The 21,553-nt window shown below is 34.2% G+C and overlaps 1 protein-coding gene and 1 pseudogene across 1 annotated transcript; both read left to right on the top strand.

Annotated features, from left to right (window-relative positions):
- The first annotated feature begins 3,930 nt into the window (after window positions 1-3,930).
- LOC106303316 lies at window positions 3,931-9,484 on the top strand (annotated as a pseudogene).
- Window positions 9,485-15,219: 5,735 nt separating this feature from the next.
- LOC106303566 (aquaporin NIP1-2-like) lies at window positions 15,220-17,550 on the top strand. The gene is made up of 5 exons (XM_013739833.1): window positions 15,220-15,536; window positions 15,699-15,923; window positions 16,330-16,533; window positions 17,041-17,102; window positions 17,206-17,550. Exons 1-5 carry the CDS (start codon window positions 15,366-15,368, stop codon window positions 17,423-17,425), a joined length of 882 nt encoding a protein of 293 aa, XP_013595287.1. The 5' UTR covers window positions 15,220-15,365; the 3' UTR covers window positions 17,426-17,550.
- The last annotated feature ends 4,003 nt before the right edge of the window (window positions 17,551-21,553 follow it).

A 21,553-nucleotide genomic window follows, 5' to 3' on the forward strand; every position in this document is an offset into this window, starting at 1 on the left:
ATAGTTGTAAATGAAATAATAGAAAATAGTAAAAAATAATAAAATAACGAAAGTTTATGTTATTTTTAGCTGCGAATAAATTAAATATTTAAAGTACATTTATATTTTTTACTTATTTCTTTATTCGTTTTGCAATTTTTTGAACAATAAAATAGATTAAAATATATTAGCAAAATTCAAATGATGATGGTTAGTGTGAGAAGGATTAGATAATGTATAATTAGAAAATAGTGAACCAAATTGCAATAATCTAAAAGAAGAATGATCTAAAATGTAAAAAGACAAAAAAAATGACACGTGGCAGCAAACCCCCCTGCCACTTGTCGGAAGAAGGGAAAAAGTCTACTTTATATATAAAGATAGCCATTGAAGTTTAAGTTTGTATTCAGTAAATAATTTGATTAATAAAATTGAGAGTTCTCTTTTTATTCTTTGTTTTCGGTAGATCATTGGTGATCTCAACGAAATTATGAAGACATTGATCTTAGATATTCTTACACTAAATAAGATCTTTGTGTTATCATAGCTTCCGCTTCATCAGTTACTTTCGATCTTCTTGCTCGGCTCAGTTTCGAAGTTGTGATCTATTTGGTTCCGTGGAAACCAATGGTAAACGCCATCAGCAACCTCACCACTCTCTATCTCAGATTACCGCCATGATACGTAAGGAATTGAGAAATATGATTCCATCTTTTCCTAATTCTTTTGGAAACAACCGCGAGGATTTACTGAAGTTGTTGCTCTGTTTCTCCTAAAAGATATAACATACGCTGAATTTATGGTTTTTAACACCTCTTTGAATTTATGTTATAGAGTAATTATGTTTTTTTTTTTGGAACACCACTTTCATTAAAAAAAAAACTTAAAGTCTCGGACTACAAGAGTTCATAAAGCTACAAACATAAAACCATACAACACAAACGATAGATTTAGAGAAACCTCTAAAATAAAGAGACAGCGAATTCATAGCAAAGCTTGAATGCGTCAAATTCACGGCAGAGCCGAAAGGTTGAAATTTAGTCACATTGAAAAGTGACGTTGATATCCAATTCGCACCTCGGAATATCGTCGAAACGAGATCCGCTGCATTTTCAGGCCCCGAACGGACCGCTCCACAAGATAGCAAGACGGTTATAGACTTGGAAATACACCTTCGCACATGGGCAGAAGGGGAAACACTTCTTCGAGAGAAGGCAGGTGATGATGATGATGATGGTGATGAGTATGGTGATGAAGATGACAACGAGTCCAGTGAACCCACCGGTAAAAAAACAACTAGTATTCTCTTCAGGAAAGAGAGGTATGACATTGTAAGCATATTGGTTTCGGTAAACAACCCGATGAACCCATCAGAATTCTTTAGCAAACTGGCCAAGTAGACCAGCCTACCCCATAAACAAATGGGCTTTGAAACTATGCTGTGAGACTGAATGAAATTTAGAAGGCTCACCAGGCCCAATCTACAAGCAAATAGGCCCATCTCACAGGCTTGAGCGATGCTGTTCCGTTGACGTTGACAGGAGCTCGGGTCGCCGGGAAGGGAGCAGCAACGGTTGAGCGGAACAGATGAGGGGGTCAGTGTTGGTGCTGGTCTCCGGTCTTTTGAAATCAATCTAAGTCGCCACGGAGAGGCTTGTCGGAGCAGCTCTCCTCCTCGATGAGACAACAAACAAGCAGACACCATAACTAGCGGGGACGGCGGTAGATCGGAATGGTGCTTCATAGATCTAGGGTTTTGAGATGTGACTACCTCGAAGGTTAAGGCTTTTCCGGCTGTCAAACCAGAGTTGCAGTTGCAGAGCATTGGTGAGTCACGGTGGTTGTGGCTGACAGTAACAGAGGAAATGTGGGGAACCCCCCAGAAAATAACGAATCTAGTGGAAAGCGATCCGAAAGGCTTAACCACGTCGTCCCTGCTCACCTTGAGAGACGGTCTCAACGGAGAACCGTCGACGGCGTGAGAGACGATGAGAGCATGAACATGAGCGATGAAGATGACGGTGAAACGGGAGCTGATTCTCACAGATCTGAGCCCAACAAGGCACAGAACGGTAAGCGTGATGCGGTGAGCCGAAGAGGAAACCGAGAACATAGACCGCGAGCCCCCGGAAACAGTCACAATGTTCTCCGACCAAGACAAGGAGACGGACGAAACCAGAGAGCTTGAACGGATAGAGGATAAGAGGAGAGAGAGACGTAGAGTTTGAGAGGGCCGACGCCGGCGAGCCATGACTCCACCGGCGTCGGAGAGGGGACGAGCAAACGACGCCTCGATAACTGGGACTGGGAGAGTCTTCCTAGGGCGAACTTATAGAGTAATTATGTTATAGAGTAGTTTTTGAGGCATAGAAGGGTTTTGTATTTCACCAATCTCATTCGTTTATAGTTTCTGATGTTGCAAATATTCTTTAATCTAATAAATTTTATATTTCAACAAAAATTTATATCTACCATATTACTAAGAAGGAATCAAAACCAAACACAACCTTGGATTCAGGATCATAGGTTTTCATTTTTAGCAATTTTAATTTAGATTGTGGATTTTCTAAACATGTATTGGCCAAAATTAGTGTACGCTCTAATTCATTGTGTGTATAAATAAACCCACTTTTCAACTAATTCACACCAAAATAAATAAAAAATAAGAAGGATCAATCATATTCCCTGAAGAAGAGAAAATGAAGGCGTTTGTGATATTAATGTTGGTGATTTGTGCTGCTGTGATTGTGGAGCAATCAGATGCTAAAAAAATCCGTAAATATTTAATTATTGACAAATGCCGTCTTTTTAATCTTCCCCCGGGATGTCAGATTCCTCATGGACCTCCTGTCCCTGCCAACAAATACCGTCGTGGTTGCTCTGCAATTTTTCGGTGCCGAGGCGGGACATAAATCTCACTGGATTTCTTTTTGATTGATCCTTCTTTTATATGATATCTTTTTGTTTTTAATATTAATACATATATTGTCTAATTATTTTCAAAAAAAAAAAAATATTAATACATATATATATATATATATATATAACAAATAACTGATATACATATTTTTATAAATACATTGTTGTATATGAGAACTTCTGATCATTTATAATTAATTTTCCAAATTCAGTCACAAGATCATATATATCTTTTGAAATCTTTTATGGACAGGCGTCCTAAACCCCTATCACACACACGCACATATATAAGTATCTGATTATATTGAAGGGTAATCAAAACTCTTTTTTTTTTTTTGGGTAACACTTCAAAACTCTTTTTTTTTATATAAATTGAAATATTTGTATGCCTGTAAAATTAAAGCACCAAATGTCAACTCTTTTTTTTCTCTAAAACCAACAAAATACTAATATTTCAAGAGTTAACTGCAGTGTCACAAACTTATTTAGGAACACTGTTGTATTTGATGACATCAAACCGAGCTTTATCTTACGGATCATACTCGATTGGTTTTGTCCTACCTCAAGTTTCTCAAGGGTCGTTATGAAGAGATGGCTTAGAGTCTCTTTTTAAAAAAAAAGTTTGGTGCATGATTAGGAACAAATATCCCAAACTTCTCTGGATTGGTCTATCTAACTCTAAACAGTTTTTAACCTATAAGTCTCGTAAGTAGCATAGCGAAAGGCAAATTTCTACCAATCTAAATGAACAAGCCAAAACAACCTACATTCTCACTTATTCAAAAAAAATAAAAAAAGATTTAGAACATCTAATTGATGCAGTAACGCACGCATATAATCTTTTTTAATGCCTAATAATTTGTAAACATTAGCGGGAATGTCTTCAGACATTGTAGTCACATCGTTGTTATTAGATTACCATATAAATTGCATAGAGGCAAAGTTCTAAATGGTGAGAACAAAATATGAAATGCTTCAAGGACAGTAAGAAAGAAAGATAGAAGTACATTGGGTGCAGAAAAGTTGTATGAGATGGAGGAGATTCCTTTGTCTTGGTCATGTGCTTGGTCATAAAATGGCTATGAAACAGGATGATATGAAACTGGTTTACTTGGGAACAGTGTGGATGGTAGTCACGAGGATGAAAAAGAAGAAGAAGAAGATGGAGATGAGATTAGTGAAGTTAATCATGCCAAAGCCGTAGCAAAAGGTTTTGGTAAATCTTCCAATAGAAAGAAGGCTTCTATATCGATGGAGGTTGATGAGGTAGCTGATGGATTGAAAGAGCTCAACATGGATAACTATGATGAAGAGGATGATGGTATGTTCAGTTTTTGTTGCCTCTTTGGTAGAGAACAGAGTTTTTCCACATTGAAAGCTGCCTTTCTTTTTGTTGCTGGGTTGGACTTAGACATTCAATTCTTCAACTCTGGGCTTAGGGATCTTTATTATCCAAGTAATGAGTTGGATCCTACTCGTTTTCTGTAGGTGTAAATGTCTAGTATTGGGGGATCATATGAAAGCTATGTGACCAGGTTTATGTGTACGAGGAATATGTATGTTCAGGTTTATGTGTAATAGGAATCATCGAATGGGTCACCGAACATGTATGTTCATCATCACATAGTTATACCGGAGTTTCCATTGTGTACTGCTTGGATTTATTGTCCTCTCAGAGGAGGCGAAAAAGGTTAGATTTATTCTTGCTATGGAGGATATATCACTCTTACCATGCTGTTGTTTGCGTTGGTATTGGCAGGGAACTTTGTAGCTATTGGATCAAAGGAAACACCGACAATAGAGATATGGGATCTTGACGTTGTATGTAAACTATCTTTGTATTTATGTTGTTTAATCTGATCAACAATGAGAGTGCTGCTGATAAGGTTATTTTAATGATGTAGGTGGACGAGGTGCTACCTTGTGTACAACTAGGAGGAACAGAGGAGATGAAGATTAGTAAGGAAAAGAAGAATAAGAAAGGTAAGAGCAAGAAAGAAAAGATTAAGAAGCAGGTGTGACTCATCAAACTCGTCTGTAATTCTATGGCAATGTAAGATTACTATGGAACATCACACAAAAGAGATAAGAACATGACTCATACATAGTGCTAGTTCTGAGACATATATCCTAATGGTTTACTGTTTTGTTTGGCTCACAGGTTCAAGCGGTTGCTTGGAACCATTATGCTCCAGAAGTGCTTCTCAGTTGGTCGTTTGATCAGACTGTTGTATTGGTAACTCCTTTCTTCCATGTTCTATCTCGCATGTTCCAATTTTTTTATCATTAACATGAGTTTGTATATTATTGTTGCAGAAAGACGGAAGACAACCTTCACACTTGGGTTTCAAATGGTCTGTCATGACTGATGTTGAAACCTTAGCCTGGAATCCCCACAGTGAACATTCCTCTGTGGTGAGAGCTTCACTTCCCTTTGCTCTTATTATAGACAATCTGGTGTTATGTCATTTTAAAACATTTTCTTACCAACTGTTCCTCTTAGGTAAGTATTGAGGATGGAACCATGAAAGTTTTTGATATACGCGCCGCACAGTCAGGTTTTAGATTCTGACTTAAGACTAAGGAGTCTCCTCCATCTCATGCAACATTTCCGCACCCAATGTACTTATATATCTCTCTCTTACTGTCCTTAAGCATTTCATATTTTGTTTTTGTAATCAGTTCTCACTTTTTTATGATCTGTGATTAACAGCTTTTGGCTACGGGTTCGATGGATAAAACGATAAAACTTTGGGGCCTTACGAACAATGAGCGTTCATGCATTTATTCACACAAACCAAAAGTGGTAAAAACCAATCGAACATAAAATATATATGTTTTACTCATGTATTCCTTTTTTTTTATCATCGACTTTTACAGACTCATACTGAATCTGTAAATCACATCAGGAGATCTGCATCCATGTGAACAACGAAAGACGGTTGTGTCCTTGCACTGCGTGCGAGGCTATCCGCCTTGGTATTTTGCGTTCTTGGTACATAGTTAATCTCTGATCGGAGGAAACTTGCGTTCTTGGTACATAGTTAATCTCTGATCGGAGGAAACTTGCCATGTATTCCTTAACCATTCTGATTTTGTCAACAGGGAGCTGTATTCTCCATTTCCTTCTCAGTGGATAACCCTTTCTTGCTCGCTATCGGTGGCTCAAAGGGAAAGTTACATGTGAGTAGATAGATTAACACAAAGAAACTGATACATGGGGTATCAAGGACCAAAATTCACTTGGTGCAACAAAAGAGAAGAAGGTCTAATCTGTAAAAAATTGGATCGGGTTTTGATAAATGAAGAATGGCTGAATTCATCAAAAGCGTACTGTGTATTTGAGCCAGGGGGATGCTCAGATCACTTGCGATGTAGGATTCAGCTTGAAGTGAATGAAGAGAAGAAGAGGAAACCATTTAAGTTCTCAAATCCAATTGCAAAGATGCCAGAGTTCATACCTCTAGTGGAAAGGCATTGGAGAGAGAATGAAGCTTTGGTCCATTCCACTTATGTAATGTTTAGACTGACAAAACAGCTCAAGGCCTTGAAGCAGCCTTTGAGAACGCTGAGTAAGGAGAAGCTGGGGGACTTACCAAAACGAGCTCGAGAAGCTTATATAGAGCTATGTGATAAGTAGAAAGCTACAGTAGAGAGACCAAATCAAGATGCTATACGCGAAGAAGTGAAAGCATATGATAAGTGGAAAAGACTAGCAGATTTGGAGGAAGAGTTTTACAAAAAGAGGGCAAAACTGCATTGGCTGCAAGTTGGCGATGGCAATAATAGATCTTTCTACAATGCAATAAAGGTCAGAGAAGTGAGAAATAGTATTCAAGAAATAATGAGGTCTGATGGAACTATTGCAAAGACTGATGCAGAGATTAAGGTGGAAGCAGAGAGATTTTTTACTGAGTTTATGACTACAATACCGGATGATTTTGAAGGAGCAACAGTGGAGAGGATGAGAGAATTATTGGGGTTTCAATGCAGCAGTATGGATTGTGGAAAGTTGGAAAAGGAAGTAACAAGAGAAGAGATTAAGGAGGTCTTATTCCACATGTCGGGAAGTAAGTTACCAGGACCTGATGGATACACGGCTGAGTTCTTTAAGGAGGCATGGTCAGTCATTGGAGATGATGTCACCATAGCAGTCCAGTCTTTTTTCATCAAGGGATTTCTGCCGAAGGGATTAAACTCAACTATATTAGCGCTGATACCGAAGAAAGAAGAGGCAAAGGTATGAAAGATTACCACCCCATATCCTGTTGCAATGTGTTATATAAGGTGATATCGAACATTATAGCAAACAGGCTGAAGGAGATCCTACCTCAATGTATCTCGAGTAATCAGTCAGCATTTATAAAAGCGAGACTTCTGATGGAAAATGTGTTGCTGGCAACAGAGATAGTGAAGGATTATCACAAAGAGACAATATCTCCAAGATGTGCTACGATGATTGATATATCCAAGGCGTTTGACTCGGTACAATGGCCTTTTCTTCTCAACACATTAAAAGCTCTTGGACTGCCTGAGAAGTTTATTCACTGGATCACTCTCTGTGTTACAACGGCTTCCTTCTCTATCCAAGTGAACGGAGAACTAGCGGGATACTTTCAAAGTCGGAGGGGATTGAGGCAGGGATGTTCTCTCTCACCATACCTATTTGTTATATGTATGAATGTCCTCTCGAAAATGCTTGATGATGCAGCAGCGAAAGGACTTGTAGGATATCATCCTAAATGCAAAAACATAAGTCTTACACACTTATGTTTTGCTGATGATTTGATGGTATTTGTCGAGGGAACGAAGAGATCAGTTGAGGGGATCCTAGAGGTATTTGAGGAGTTTGATAAAATGTCAGGGCTAAAGATCAGTTTAGAGAAGTCCACTCTCTTCATGGCAGGATTCACAGCTCAAAAGCAGGAGGAAATCTTGAATCATTTCCCTTTTGAAGCAGGAAAGCTCGCTGTTAGATATTTGGGACTTCCATTATTGACAAAATGCATGACGGTAACGGATTTTCTTCCTTTGGTAGAGAAGATTAGGAAGAGAATTGGATCGTGGACATGGCGCTTTCTATCATATGCTGGAAGAGTTCAACTGATCAATTCAGTCATTGCTAGCCTTACAAGCTTTTGGATGGCAGCCTTTAGACTACCTAGTGGGTGCATAAAGGAAATTGAAAGGTTATGTTCTGCTTTCTTGTGGTCAGGGCCGGAGCTAAACAGCAAAAAAGAAAAGATTGCCTGGACAGAGGTCGTTAAAATGAAAAAGGAAGGAGGTATGGGAATTAGATCTTTGAGGGAAATGAATATAGTAAGTGTGCTGGAGCTTGTTTGGAGAATTCTTTCAGCTAACTCGCTATGGGTCACGTGGATACATGTGTATCTCATACGGAAAGAATCGTTCTGGACAGTTAGAGAAGCGTCTGTAGGTTCTTGGATGTGGAAGAAGATCTTGAAATATAGAGAAATTGCAAAGAAGTTATATAAGGTTGAAGTGGGTAATGGAAGAAGAGCTTCTTTCTGGCATGAGAGGTGGTATAATCTTGGCTGTTTGAATGATCTTTTAGAGAACAGAGGGTATATTGATATGGGTATAGCTGTAGATGCGAAGGTGGCTGACTGCAGAAACCATAGAAGGAGGAACCAAAGAATTCAGGTTCTAAATGATATAGAAGAGGAAATTGTGAAAATAAAAGAGAAAATGGTACAAGGAGAAGAGGATCTCTCACTATGGAAAAATGGCAGTGGAAAGTTTAAGAGATGGTTTTCTACTAGTGAAACGTGACATATCACTAGGGAGAAGCATAGAGAGAATGAATGGCATAAGGCAGTATGGTTCAAGAATGCAACACCAAAATTCTCGTTTTTGGTTTGGCTAGCAGTTCGAGATAGATCGTCAACGGGAAGCCGTATGAAGAATTGGAATGGGAATGTGGATCTGTCATGTATCTTCTGCCAAGAGCCATTAGAAACGGTCGGACATCTCTTCTTTGAGTGCTCATATTCAAAACAAATATGGGAAGAGCTAGTGAAAGGTGTGCTTGGATCCAATCCACAGAGTGCTGGTCAGAGATTCTGCAGTTCCTCATGAGCTCGGGCCAGAATAAACTTCAATTATACACTGTGAGATATGCTTTCCAAGTAACAGTCCATAGCATCTGGAGGGAGAGAAATAGAAGAAGGCATGGAGAGACAGCTTCTCCAACAGCTCTTTTGACAAAGATGATTGATAAAACTGTGAGAAATAAATTTTCCATTATGAAGAGGATGAAGGATAATGGCCTAGAAAGAGGGTTGAGATTCTGGTTTGCCACTAGACAAAGATAGAGCAATGAGAAGTTATAGAAGCAAAGTATTTTGTTAGCAAAGTTTTGTATAGAAGAACTTAAAAAAGGAAGCACTAGTAATAAGGATATTTTTTGAATTCAATTTAACATTCAATTCAAAAGAAACTGATACAAATTCACTTTTTATTAGAGAATATAAGTACTTATCTTGTGTTTATATTTGCAGGTTTGGGATACACTTATTAGACGATCGATAATATCTCTCGCAAATATGGGAGCAATCAATCTTGAAAAAAACCACAAGGATCACTTGCTTCTTTATATCTGAGATAATTGTCGTTATATTCTTTCACAATTATGCCAGCGCCTCCTTTTTAACTTATCAAGAAGATCTAAGTTTGTAAAATCACATTTTTTAACATAGGAACTAAGTTTACTTCTTGCGTTATAAAATGATGAAAATTAGGAAAAAGTCCAAGGTTAAAAAGTCCACCTTTGCGGTCACCCCACACGAGTTCGATTCCACTAAGTAGCGTTGCTTCATGTTGTAGAATGTAGCTATAGATTGGGGACTGGTGACAAACAAAAATGACGAAAACTAGCATTTCCAGTTGTTGTGTTTAAAGAATTTTACTGCTACTACGTATTGAATTTTGGCAAAGTGAAATTATAAATTGAAGATACGGTATACTGGATTTTATGTAGGGTAGTGGAATACATTTAAAAGTAGTTTGACATCTTAAAATTAAACGGAGATATTAGGACCTATGCATCTAGCCTAGCAATCGCTACTAGATGAATTCATATGACGGATTGATTGTTGTGGAGGTACGTATACATGACGTTTCTTTTGTGACTTTCGAAAAACTAGTCATGCTACATTAAAATCCAAACTCTAGACCATAGAGCATACTTGGATTTGACTCTGGCAGTCGAAGAACCCCACGAATAAATTACGGAACCGTGATTAAGTTATACTACGACTTCTACGACAGTAGATAATTAATTTCAACACAGAATCATAAACAGCAATGTCTAGTAAATAAGTCGTTGTCTGCCACAAAACTCATGAAATCTTAACTAACCCCTTTTATGTTTCTGGCTATAGAGTCAAAAAGCCTAAGATCTTCACAGGATTAAAGCATTTAGAGCACCATTAACGGTAAGTCTCTCACCTTCAATCTCTTAACTGTTTTATATTAAAAAGTACAAGTAACCACTCAGGATGAGGCAAGTGGAGAGATCATCTCTCATATCTTCTTCAAAGTCTCATCATGAAAAAACGTTTCTCATCTATTTACCATATCTCTTATTAGACCTGGTTATCTCTAGTCTCTTAATTAGAGTTTTTATCTTCGGTTAAGAGACGATTTTTAATTTTTCTTAATTTTTAACTTAGAAAAAATTAAGAACTGTCTTTTAAATAAGAGATATAAGAACCGTTTTTTAACCGAAAAGTGTAAAAAAAAAATAAAACAAAAATAAAAAAAATGTTAAATCATGAGTTAAGAATCCCGGTTAAAAGACCGGAGTTAATCATGTCCTTACTTTTAATATGAGAGACTCCTTCTCGTACTTCCACTAATCACGCTCTCAGTAACTAATAGTATGTGCCCGTAGCATTTAAAGTCGGTTATTATATTGTGTTGGTTAGTCAAATTTAGCATATATGAAGCAGTACTTTTAACTCTTAAGGAAGAGAGTGATCCAACAATGTACATATGCATATTTATTTATTTTGGTAAAATATGCATATATTTATTTTATTGTGAGCTTATCACTTATCTAACTATGTTTCTGATTTTGTCGTTCTGGGTTTTTAGCTAAAAATGTATACAAATTACAAAGTCATAATATCTTCAGATATATATAAAATTGATAGCATATGTATACAGAACTTGTTTTCATATTCCTTTGGTGAGTTTTTTATTACCTTAAAGTTTAAACCGAAACTCGTAATTTTTTTCAAACCCGACGCCATAACATAATAAAGTATTGATTACTCGAAGTCTCGAACATACAACTTCTAGGTGATCTATAAACTTCACTTTGTGTATTTTTGCAGTTGAGTTAACAAGACATAGTATTTATGTGACGGGGTCTAATCAATTAATAATCCGTCTAATAAATAAATACTAGCTTTTTAAAATAGTCCATTTTATTCTAAAACCAAATGTATAGTCACGTGGGAATGGGATCTCCGTTGAAGGTAAATGTAAATAGTGGGAGGTTAAAGATTCTGCATGCGCACTGAAAAATACTATAACCATAGTCACTTTTAAAGTACACATTTTCATTATGCTCATCATAAAATTCATAATTATGATAAAGTCTTTGTTATTGTTAAGTTTTTTTTTATAATAATAATAATACTATTTAACTGAAACTTTCAAACTCGATGGACGACGCAATAGTCAAAGTCTCGATTTAAAAGAAACTTGTGCATTATGTCAATGACAATATTATTAGTTATCTTCTCGACCAATAACTTTAGATGGTGATATGAGTAACATTATTACTATTATTGAAATGTTTGTGACATAATTATCATGAAATCACCACGACATTGTGCATTCAATAGATTCATCCCTTTTTCTAGCTTTCTTCACTTATAATTCCGTTGATCTGACGATATTCACTCGTTCCATCTTTATGAAATTTCTTTCTAGACATTGTATGCCAATCAAATGAATCAATCTATATTATTTTCTTAATTGAGATAGTTTCGTTATGAAACGTTTTACTTATAATCTTATCATATGCTAAAATAAAATAAATGCATGGAGTTATTAGAGCACCTCTAATGGTAGAGGTACTCACTTTAGTTTCTTAATGATAAAAATATTAATACTTTAATAATGGTTTAGTTTTTTATTTTAATTTTTGAATTTTATAAAAAAAAGTTATTCAATTAAAAAAGGACATCTGTACTGAAGAGTCTAAAACGTTCCAAAAATATTTTCTGCAAGAACTTATTCTGATACAAATATTTTCTTCTTGATTTTTTTGATTTTTTAAAAATTGGTTAGAACCCATCAATAATCTGTCGATGGAGGTGCTCCTAGTGGTGAAAAGAATACCAGTTTCTGTCGAAAATGGTTGTTAACGTGTTTTAATTGACACTGTAATTAGCCTAGGCAAAACAACATAAACCGAATAACCGAACCGAAACAGAAATACCCAAAATTGAAACCGGATCAAAACCTTCAAATACCCGAATGAAGGTCATCAACAAATTTAGTAAATGTTTTTTAAAAAAAATTAGAGATTTATGTTTACATAAATTATTTTTTAATTCTAAGGGATTATAGGCTAGTTTTTCATATGTATGTCTAGGACAGGTTTTGCTACTATCCCAACAACTTAAGGACCCTCAATCTTAAGTTTCTTGCTTCTCCCTTTCTCATAAGGAAATATGTGCTGGGACCTGAAGTTTATCACCTTATGGCTCCAATCTTGGGGTATTTGTTTATGGTTGATTATCTTCCTTTTATAGTTTCAATTTTTTTGCTTATACTATGTGGTTTAGTAACTTTCAACGTTTAAAAAAAAAGAAGAAGAAATTTAGCGTATCTTGAATGATTTAGTTACTAAACATGTGACTAAATTTAAAACGAACTAATAATACTAAAACTGATTTCCCGTGATCCGTGGCTCATGACCATTATTATATAACAAGTTTGTATTCTGGAGTTTTAAGTCACCCTTCCCTTCCCATAGGAACACAATGAGTCCAACAATCGAAAAGTCAAAAAATATCTCATATGATTTATCCATACAAAATTCAATGTATGTCCGAAGTATTTAAATCCGGGAGAAATCACAGACGCATAAAAAATAACAATGGATGTTCTCACATACAAATACAATGAAATATTCTCATTTATTCAATCGTGTATCTTAGTTTTCTTGTCACCGTAGGCATACGTCTCCAACTTTTTGGCACATGTGGAGCTAAGCTTAAAAATTATTGATGTATATGTGATGATTTGAACCAGTCTATCACATATATATATACATTGAAGCACGGGTTGGGAGACAAGAAGTATAGATTGGTGAAAATTCATGAAAGTGTTTCTAAGATTTTAGTTAAATCCAAAGTTGTGAACTGTATAGAAGAGTCTTTTTGGTATATATATAGCACATATTTCATTCTTATAGTTAGTCACATGTTACGACGGATAAGACCGTAACATAGAATTGGAAATTGAATTCTGAGGTGAAATTCGATATGGTCTGGTCCGAACATAGAAGTTATGCCGGCATCTAGACTCAAAAATAACTTTTAACTTTTGTAATAACTAGTTTAAAAAAAAAAAAAAAAAAAAAAATTTTGTAATAACTCTTGTACTGTTTGTTTTATATCAACCATGCGTCCATATTTTCGGTTGGTAGTTGAAGACTTGAAGAGGCCTTCATCAATTCCATCAAGTGACATTTGTTTAATTTCTCTTTTTTTGTAACACTTTTGTTTAATTTCTCATAGATGTTTTTTTATCATAAAGTTTGTATGGCCAAAATGTATTTTTAATGGGTCTATATGCTACGATCAAATATGGGTGTCTCAACATCCAACAACTTCTGATCGGAGAAATGAGCAGTGTATCGGAAATTGGAGCATCCAATGTTTTGCTATTCCAAAATCCAAACTGGAGCTTTTTTCTTATAAATTAGATAATTTAGATTCATATTGACTTTTATACATAATTTTAAACATATCAATAATATTTTATAATTATGTAATAATAAAAGAGATGTGATATATATTTCCTTTTTTTTTGAAAAAAAAAAGTTAAACCAGAGTGTATTAAAGACACATACCTAATCTTCGGATGAAAGATGCAGTCTACAGATACATCTTCTTCCGAATATTCAAATGGACCGAAAAACAGTAATTCATATCTATGTAGGGTGATTTAGTTTTGCATGACAAGTAGATCAAACATAAAATGTGATTACGTCCTAAACTTTTTTTTTTACCACTTGACCACAGGTTACCAATCTATATTTCCTGTTTTGAAAACACCTATAATGAAGAATGCGATTGTCTTTTATAAAAAAAAACTCTATAAGTATCAAAAAAATTATTCTTAAGCTGTTATATGACATTTCATAAATTTTTATACGGATTTATATCAAAATTTGGATTCAGATATTTAATTATTATTATATCTAGTTATAGCACTACAACATGCAAGACATTAAATTTCATATATAAGTTTTTGAAAAATAACTAGGAAAAATGATAATTTATGGAAAGTTCCTATCCAATAATTTAAAACTCGATTACCTGGCATAACTTTATCGCTCGGAAACATGGATAAATGCCACATCAATGCTATGACGATCACATTAACCACATGATGTGGATAAAAAGTAAATGATTTTCTTTTTCAACTTATGGAAATAATATGCTTTTACGGATAAGATCAGATATATTCACTTTTTTGCTAGTATAGGAATTATATACCAAGAATTTAGAGAATAAGATTACTTTACGAAAGTATAAGAGAAATTATGTAAAAGTATATTTACAGATATTAAAACTTACACGTAAACATAAATAACAACAGATTCATGAATGTATAGAGTAACCAATTAATAAATATAGGTAAAGTAACAAAAGAAATATAGGTAAATAGACGATATTATTTTAAAATATTATATACAAAAATGTAATATAGTCAGAAATATTTGTTTATTTTGTCAAAAACTTCCAAGAAATATGTTAAGATTTTTTTTTAGTTATGGAGGAATTTGGACGCATAAAGATTTTTTTTCTTAGCTTAAAGATCAGACATATATCAAAAGCACCAAATATAATAGCGGAAAAGCTTACACGTGGATACCAGGAGTTTTTGTTCTGCTATCAGATTTTAAGTTTTATGCTTTTAGTTATTGTCGTAAAAAAAATGTTAAGTTCTTACGAAGGCAAAGTAATAATGGTCAAAAAGATACATGTGCAATAGTTTCCTACTAAGCAGTAAGCATAACATATCATCGGTTATTAATTTAATAAAATGTGAAAAGTCCAACCTCTTTCTCTCTCCCTGACGATTTGTCAATAAATTGGAGATAATCGCCACCAAACTCTTTCACACAAGTCGTAACGGTCCTTCAAAGATTTTGTTTTTCTTTTCTTCTTTGGTTCTGAAAGAGAAAAAATTACGTAATGGCGGAGATCTCGGGAAACGGCCATGGTGACTCCAAAGAAGGAGCAGTGATGGTGAACATCAACCAAGAAGTTGAACTTCAACAACAACAAAAAGAAGCTATTCATACCACAAAATCCATGAAGAAACAAGACTCTGTCCTCTCGTTCTCTGTCCCTTTCTTACAAAAGGTGTTCATTTCTGTTACTCTCAATCCCCAAACAACAAAAAACAAAAAACAAAAAAAAATCTTTCACCGATCTTTCTGGTGTTTAGACTCTTTTCGATGAAAATTTCTTCTGTTCAATGAAACTACTCTGTTTCTTATTTTGTTGCAATTGCTCTGTTTTCAGTTGATGGCGGAGATTCTTGGAACGTACTTTTTGATATTCGCCGGTTGTGCATCGGTGGCTGTAAACGCCCAACACGACAAAGCCGTGACTCTTCCGGGGATCGCCATCGTTTGGGGACTCACCGTCATGGTTCTTGTTTACTCTCTCGGTCACATCTCGGGCGCTCATTTCAATCCGGCGGTCACGATTGCGTTCGCATCTTGCGGCCGTTTCCCTCTCAAACAGGTCAACACATACACACAATATATAACACCTATCAAGTTTTGTTTTTATGTGTCATTTTGAGTTTGATGAACAAACTAGAACCTTGACGTTTTGTGTTTGATAACTCTAGCTTAGCTGTCTTCTTGATTGTATTGCACGCAACTAATTTTAATAATAAAGATTTTTTCCCTAGCCAATAAAGTTTTTATTGTAGATTGCAGTTTTATTTTTATATCTTTCAAAATTTAATTTCTGAGAAATAGTTTTGTCAGACAAGTTTTTTAAAAGAATTTATCCGTATTAGATCAATCATTTACTAAATTCCATATTCAGCTCAAGGGAGGAATTATTTAAAGCCGATTTACCTTTAATGCGACATTAAGCCACATTTTCTAAAGTTTATCTATATGATTCTTTGATATTTTAGGTTCCGGCTTATGTGATATCACAAGTGATCGGATCGACGCTGCGGCTTTTGTTCGGACTTGATCAGAATGTTTGCAGTGGGAAACATGATGTGTTCGTCGGAACATTACCGTCGGGATCCGATTTGCAGTCGTTTGTGATCGAGTTTATAATCACTTTCTACCTAATGTTCATCATTTCCGGAGTTGCAACCGACAATAGAGCGGTTAGTATTTCAAAATCTTCTTATACTGCATGGAAAGTCTACAGTATTTCAACAAAATTATATATAGTCAAATGATTTAAATTTGATGGCTGTTTGTTGGGGATTCTTGCTATTTTTAGCATGTTCGTTTTAACTTTAGCTAATGTTATAGCTTTTCAGTTTAGTTATAAAGATCAAGTTTATGTTAAATTGTAAAGTCTGCTTTTCAGCAAAAAAAAATATAGAGCTAATATTTTGTTTCCATTTTACCTTTTAAGGTTTTTAATGAAAAGTGGACTACGTACACTAATTTATAGTTTTATCTTTGATTTTAAATTTTTACTACTAGGAAAACAAGTTTACTATATTTTTCTTGACCAAAGCCTTTTCCTAGCCCTCGATCGTATATTTAATTATTAATTTGTGTTGTTATGATTACCTCAGCAATATTTATGATAAAGTAATTAATATTGGACCCGTTAACAAAATAAAAGTGATTAATAATATTAGACCCATATGACAAATCAGATTGGAGAACTTGCCGGACTAGCAGTGGGGTCGACGGTGCTACTTAACGTGATTATTGCCGGGTAATTATTTTTACTTATAACATCTTTTTATTTTACCGTTATGTATATATTTTCTTCTTCTATTTTTGACAAAAACTTAAATTGATATATGGTTTTTTATCAGACCGGTATCAGGAGCTTCGATGAATCCAGGAAGAAGTTTGGGACCTGCAATGGTATACAATTGCTACAAAGGAATTTGGATATACATAGCGTCTCCAATTCTTGGTGCGGTTGCGGGTGCATGGGTTTATAACACGGTTAGATATACCGATAAACCGTTGCGTGAAATAACCAAAAGCGGCTCGTTTCTAAAGTCCGCGCGAAATGGTAGCTCTCGTTAAGAAAACAAAGTCATGGCTACGTTAAGTTAGTCATTCGGAGGTTATGTTGTATATCAATTAGAAGTAATGACTGTTTTGGTAATTGTGTTTCTTTAAATGGATAACTACCACTAAAAGTTTAAGGATGTATGGTATGTAACGAATATATAAAATTAATTTACCAAAAAAGAATATATAAAATTATGAGTTTTTAACTTTTTAGCATATAATCCGCTATCTTGAGTAAATTTACAAAAACAATCATCACCAAAACAAAATACAAGTCAACCTTTTACGTAATCAAACCTGTAGGGATTGTAAAATCGGCATATAGCGGTGTACAGATTTGAACATTTAAAACCCCCACGAAAATATGAAACGGAAATTCAAGCCCTAAGAAACTTACATTAACACACTATCATTTTACCATGACAAATATATAGATGTACTAGGGTCGGCCCGGGCGTAGCCCGGCATTTTTTTTTAATTTTAATTATATATTTAGTATGTTTATTTAATATATAAATTTTAGAATCTATTATAAAAAATATAAATAGCTACAGACAAATATAAAATAATTTTAAATCATTCATTGCTTTTGGCTTACACAATTTAAAAATTTTAGTATCTAATTTTTTTTGTTATTGGAAATTATATATAAGGTGAACAGCAGAATGAAAAAAAATGAATTAAACTCTAGTTATAGTATTTAATTGGTTAAATTGTAGACATGTGTTATTTCACTTAAAATAAAAAGGGTCGGTCCGCGTGTGGATTATATATTTCAATTTGTTATTTATATTATTTGTTTTATATTTTTGTTTATTACCTTTCTTATATGTTATTTGATATTTATAATATATTTTATTACAATATTAGTAGGTAAAGATAATATAAATACTCATTATTTTAAGTAAAACTAAATTATATCTCTTATTCAAAGAAATTCATAAAAAAAGTAAATAAAATGCATTATTTATTTACATGCTAAATGTCCTCAATATATTCATCTCATGTATGTTTTTAGTGTGTTATTTCCCCACATTGGTGAAGATTTATAACATAAAATTGTAATAAAAATTGGTAATGAATACATTTGTGAGTGACTTATATGCACAGACAATTGTTATAACTTTTATTTTAAGAAAAACTTTAAAAGTTTTGCGTTTATGAAATTTAAAGAGTTCCACTAACTCTTTCTTCCATTTTTTTTAACTTCTTCAATTATTTTATTGTTTACTCCGTATAGTTATATACTTATATATCTCATGTAGTTCTTTGTTCATGTTACTCGAACCAATACGATGGAAGCACATATATATGAATAATATTGAGATTTCTCATTTCAAATTTAAGCAAGCTATACCTTCGTTTTAGTAGTTAGCCTTTACGATACTACTTGATCAAGTAAAAGAAAATAACCAAAGTTATGATTTAGGTGACCTTTTACTTTTTTCCCAAGTCATGCCTACTGAAATTCTACAACTCTCTGTTTTCTATCCATTTTTCAGCTTCCATGTCTCTGTTAGGCATTTCTTCAAGAAAATTCAAATTTTTTATCAACTCCAATACCAGGCCTAGCTCTGTCTGTCCAATCTATTCCATTATCATAACTACAAAACAGTCACCAACCACCATATTTCTTCTTCTCAAACTATGAACCAATGTTGTAATTTCTTGTTCAATCTCAAACTATCAAGGCACATATGATGGTATAGAGAAGAAGTATGAATCTTAGTCCATGACTGCTGGTCTTCTTGCACACATCAATTAAAAAACGTGTGAAACAGATGGATTAGCAAGATTTGCGGGCTATGAACTCCAGGATGCTTAGCTTGCATAAGATCCCTCTTCTGAGGATTTTTCAGCTTCTTTGGCACTTAATTAAATACCATGTATGCATTCTACAAAAATCTTAGAATCAACATAAACTTGCATCTAAAATAAGCATTAGCAATCCTAAAACAGTCTTATTTCACTCTAGATTGATGATTCCCAATTTATCAATGGAAAGACCAGTAAACACACAAAACAAACAGTCCACAAGCATGTTCTGCCTCAGATTTAAAAATATATAAATTACTATGGAACTTAGAAAAACAGCTGAGAAATTGTACCTTGAGCATGACAATCGATGAAAGTCAAAAAGTCAAGCAATCATCCCCACAATTGCCGCTGCTACCTCTGTTATTCGAAAATTGTTGTTGACTTCGCAACTCCTTATTTTGAAAGGTGAAAATGCCACATGAGTTTAGCTGAAAATAACATAACCTCACTAACACTATTGATAAGAAATTTTTCAAATGCAAGATATTCGTTTTCCATATCCCTCTCTGATATTTATCGAGTCAAACTTAAACTTAAACTTATACACAATGAGAGTATCAGAGATATTTACCTTTGTTCCAAACTCATGACTGATATTAGGGATGTCGTCTTCTGCTATAGTTGTCAGCACTGCAACGACACGTTTCTCTGCCACAATGGCTAACACTGGCTCCGTCAAAGTAATGATCCCGAGTCGTCAGAAACCAAACTGTGATATCGAGTCGCCGGAAACCAGACTAAGAGGATTTGGAACAATCTTGTTTCACCTTAGAATAAAATGCGATTGAAACATGGAGAGCAATCAGAAGAGCTCAACGTTTTGGAGTTGACAACGAATTCATCAGAATAAATATTGAATATTAAAAGAGATTTACAATGAGCGATGCACCTACAGGGAGAAGACGGCGAGATGATATCATTACAGTAAGCGATACACCAAATCTTCGGAAACCAATTTATAGCTATGAGGAATTGTGGGGATGTGTTAAAGGTGTTAATGACGTTTAATCAATAATCTCGCAACGTTTCAGAGGATAAGAACCGAAAACGAAACAACGATGTTTAATATAGGGATTGTTCACGACAATTCGTCTAACTCAACCCTCCTGAAACTCCATTGTGGGTGAAGATCGTCAGAGATCAATAGAAGATGAACCCTAAAACTGGATATCGCTTGCGCTAAGAAAATATTAGTCTCTCTAACGGGTTTACCATTTGACTTTCGCAAAACTAAATAAGAAAGAGCTCACTAAATATTCAAGAAAAAGCCCATTTTAATTTGATTACGTTTAAATGATACGGTGTGTTTTGTTTGGCTGGACACGTGTCACAACGCCATAGCTCGACTTTCCTATGTGGAATCCTATGTGGCGCAAGAAGGAGAGATCAAAACAATACTTTATAATAGATAGGTAGATAGATTCAATAAATCTTTGCTGCTTATCGGAAAAAAACATAATTTGATACTTGTCCAAAATTTTCGCCGTACTCTATCCCGTCGTAACTACCCAACTCGGCGACGATAAAACCGTCTAATGCGTCACAATTATTAGAAAATTTTCTCACCGTCCAATTTGTTTTTTTTTTTTTTTGAAACACACCGTTCAATTTGGTTTGGTTTGTGGTTATGCTATTTAAAGTTTTGTATATATACATGTATATATTTGTAATTACGATAAAAACTGTTGTGACAAAAATGATACTGCGTTTAAAAAAAAAAAGAGCTCAGAGGTTTGGATTTTCATTTCACATTTCTAGATCTTTTAAAATGTTGAAAACAGTAAAATTTTGATAACAATACACGGTTATGTACGTGTTGTAAAATCTATATAATAAAAGTTATACTTACAATCTATATTATTAAAAGAGAAGTACCCATTTGAATATGTTATTACTTCATTAATTAAACTTTTTTTTTTTGCTTGTCTTTTTCAGTTCATTTATGAAATATCCTAAAACGAATAAAACTGCATAATTTATTATTTGCCTTTTCAGTTACATTAATGAAATATGCTTAAATGAATTTAAACTTTCTATTTTATTGTTTGTCTTTTTCAGTTACCTTAATGAAATATCATTAAATAAATTTGGACATAACGTCATTTAATCAACAAAAAAAACTCATGAGTTATCCTTACGTGCATAATTTTAATAATGGAGATTTTTAAAAACGTTCATCATTAAAATGTTACCTAAAACATGCAGTACTAATATATAACATGCATCAATAAAACTAGAATTTGACTCACACAATTGTACGGATATTATTTTCAGTTGATTAAATTTAAAAATAATTATTTATTCAAAAAATATTTAAGAATG

This window comes from Brassica oleracea, chromosome C7 (assembly GCF_000695525.1).
Source record: "Brassica oleracea var. oleracea cultivar TO1000 chromosome C7, BOL, whole genome shotgun sequence".
In the NCBI taxonomy this organism is placed as follows: domain Eukaryota; kingdom Viridiplantae; phylum Streptophyta; class Magnoliopsida; order Brassicales; family Brassicaceae; genus Brassica; species Brassica oleracea.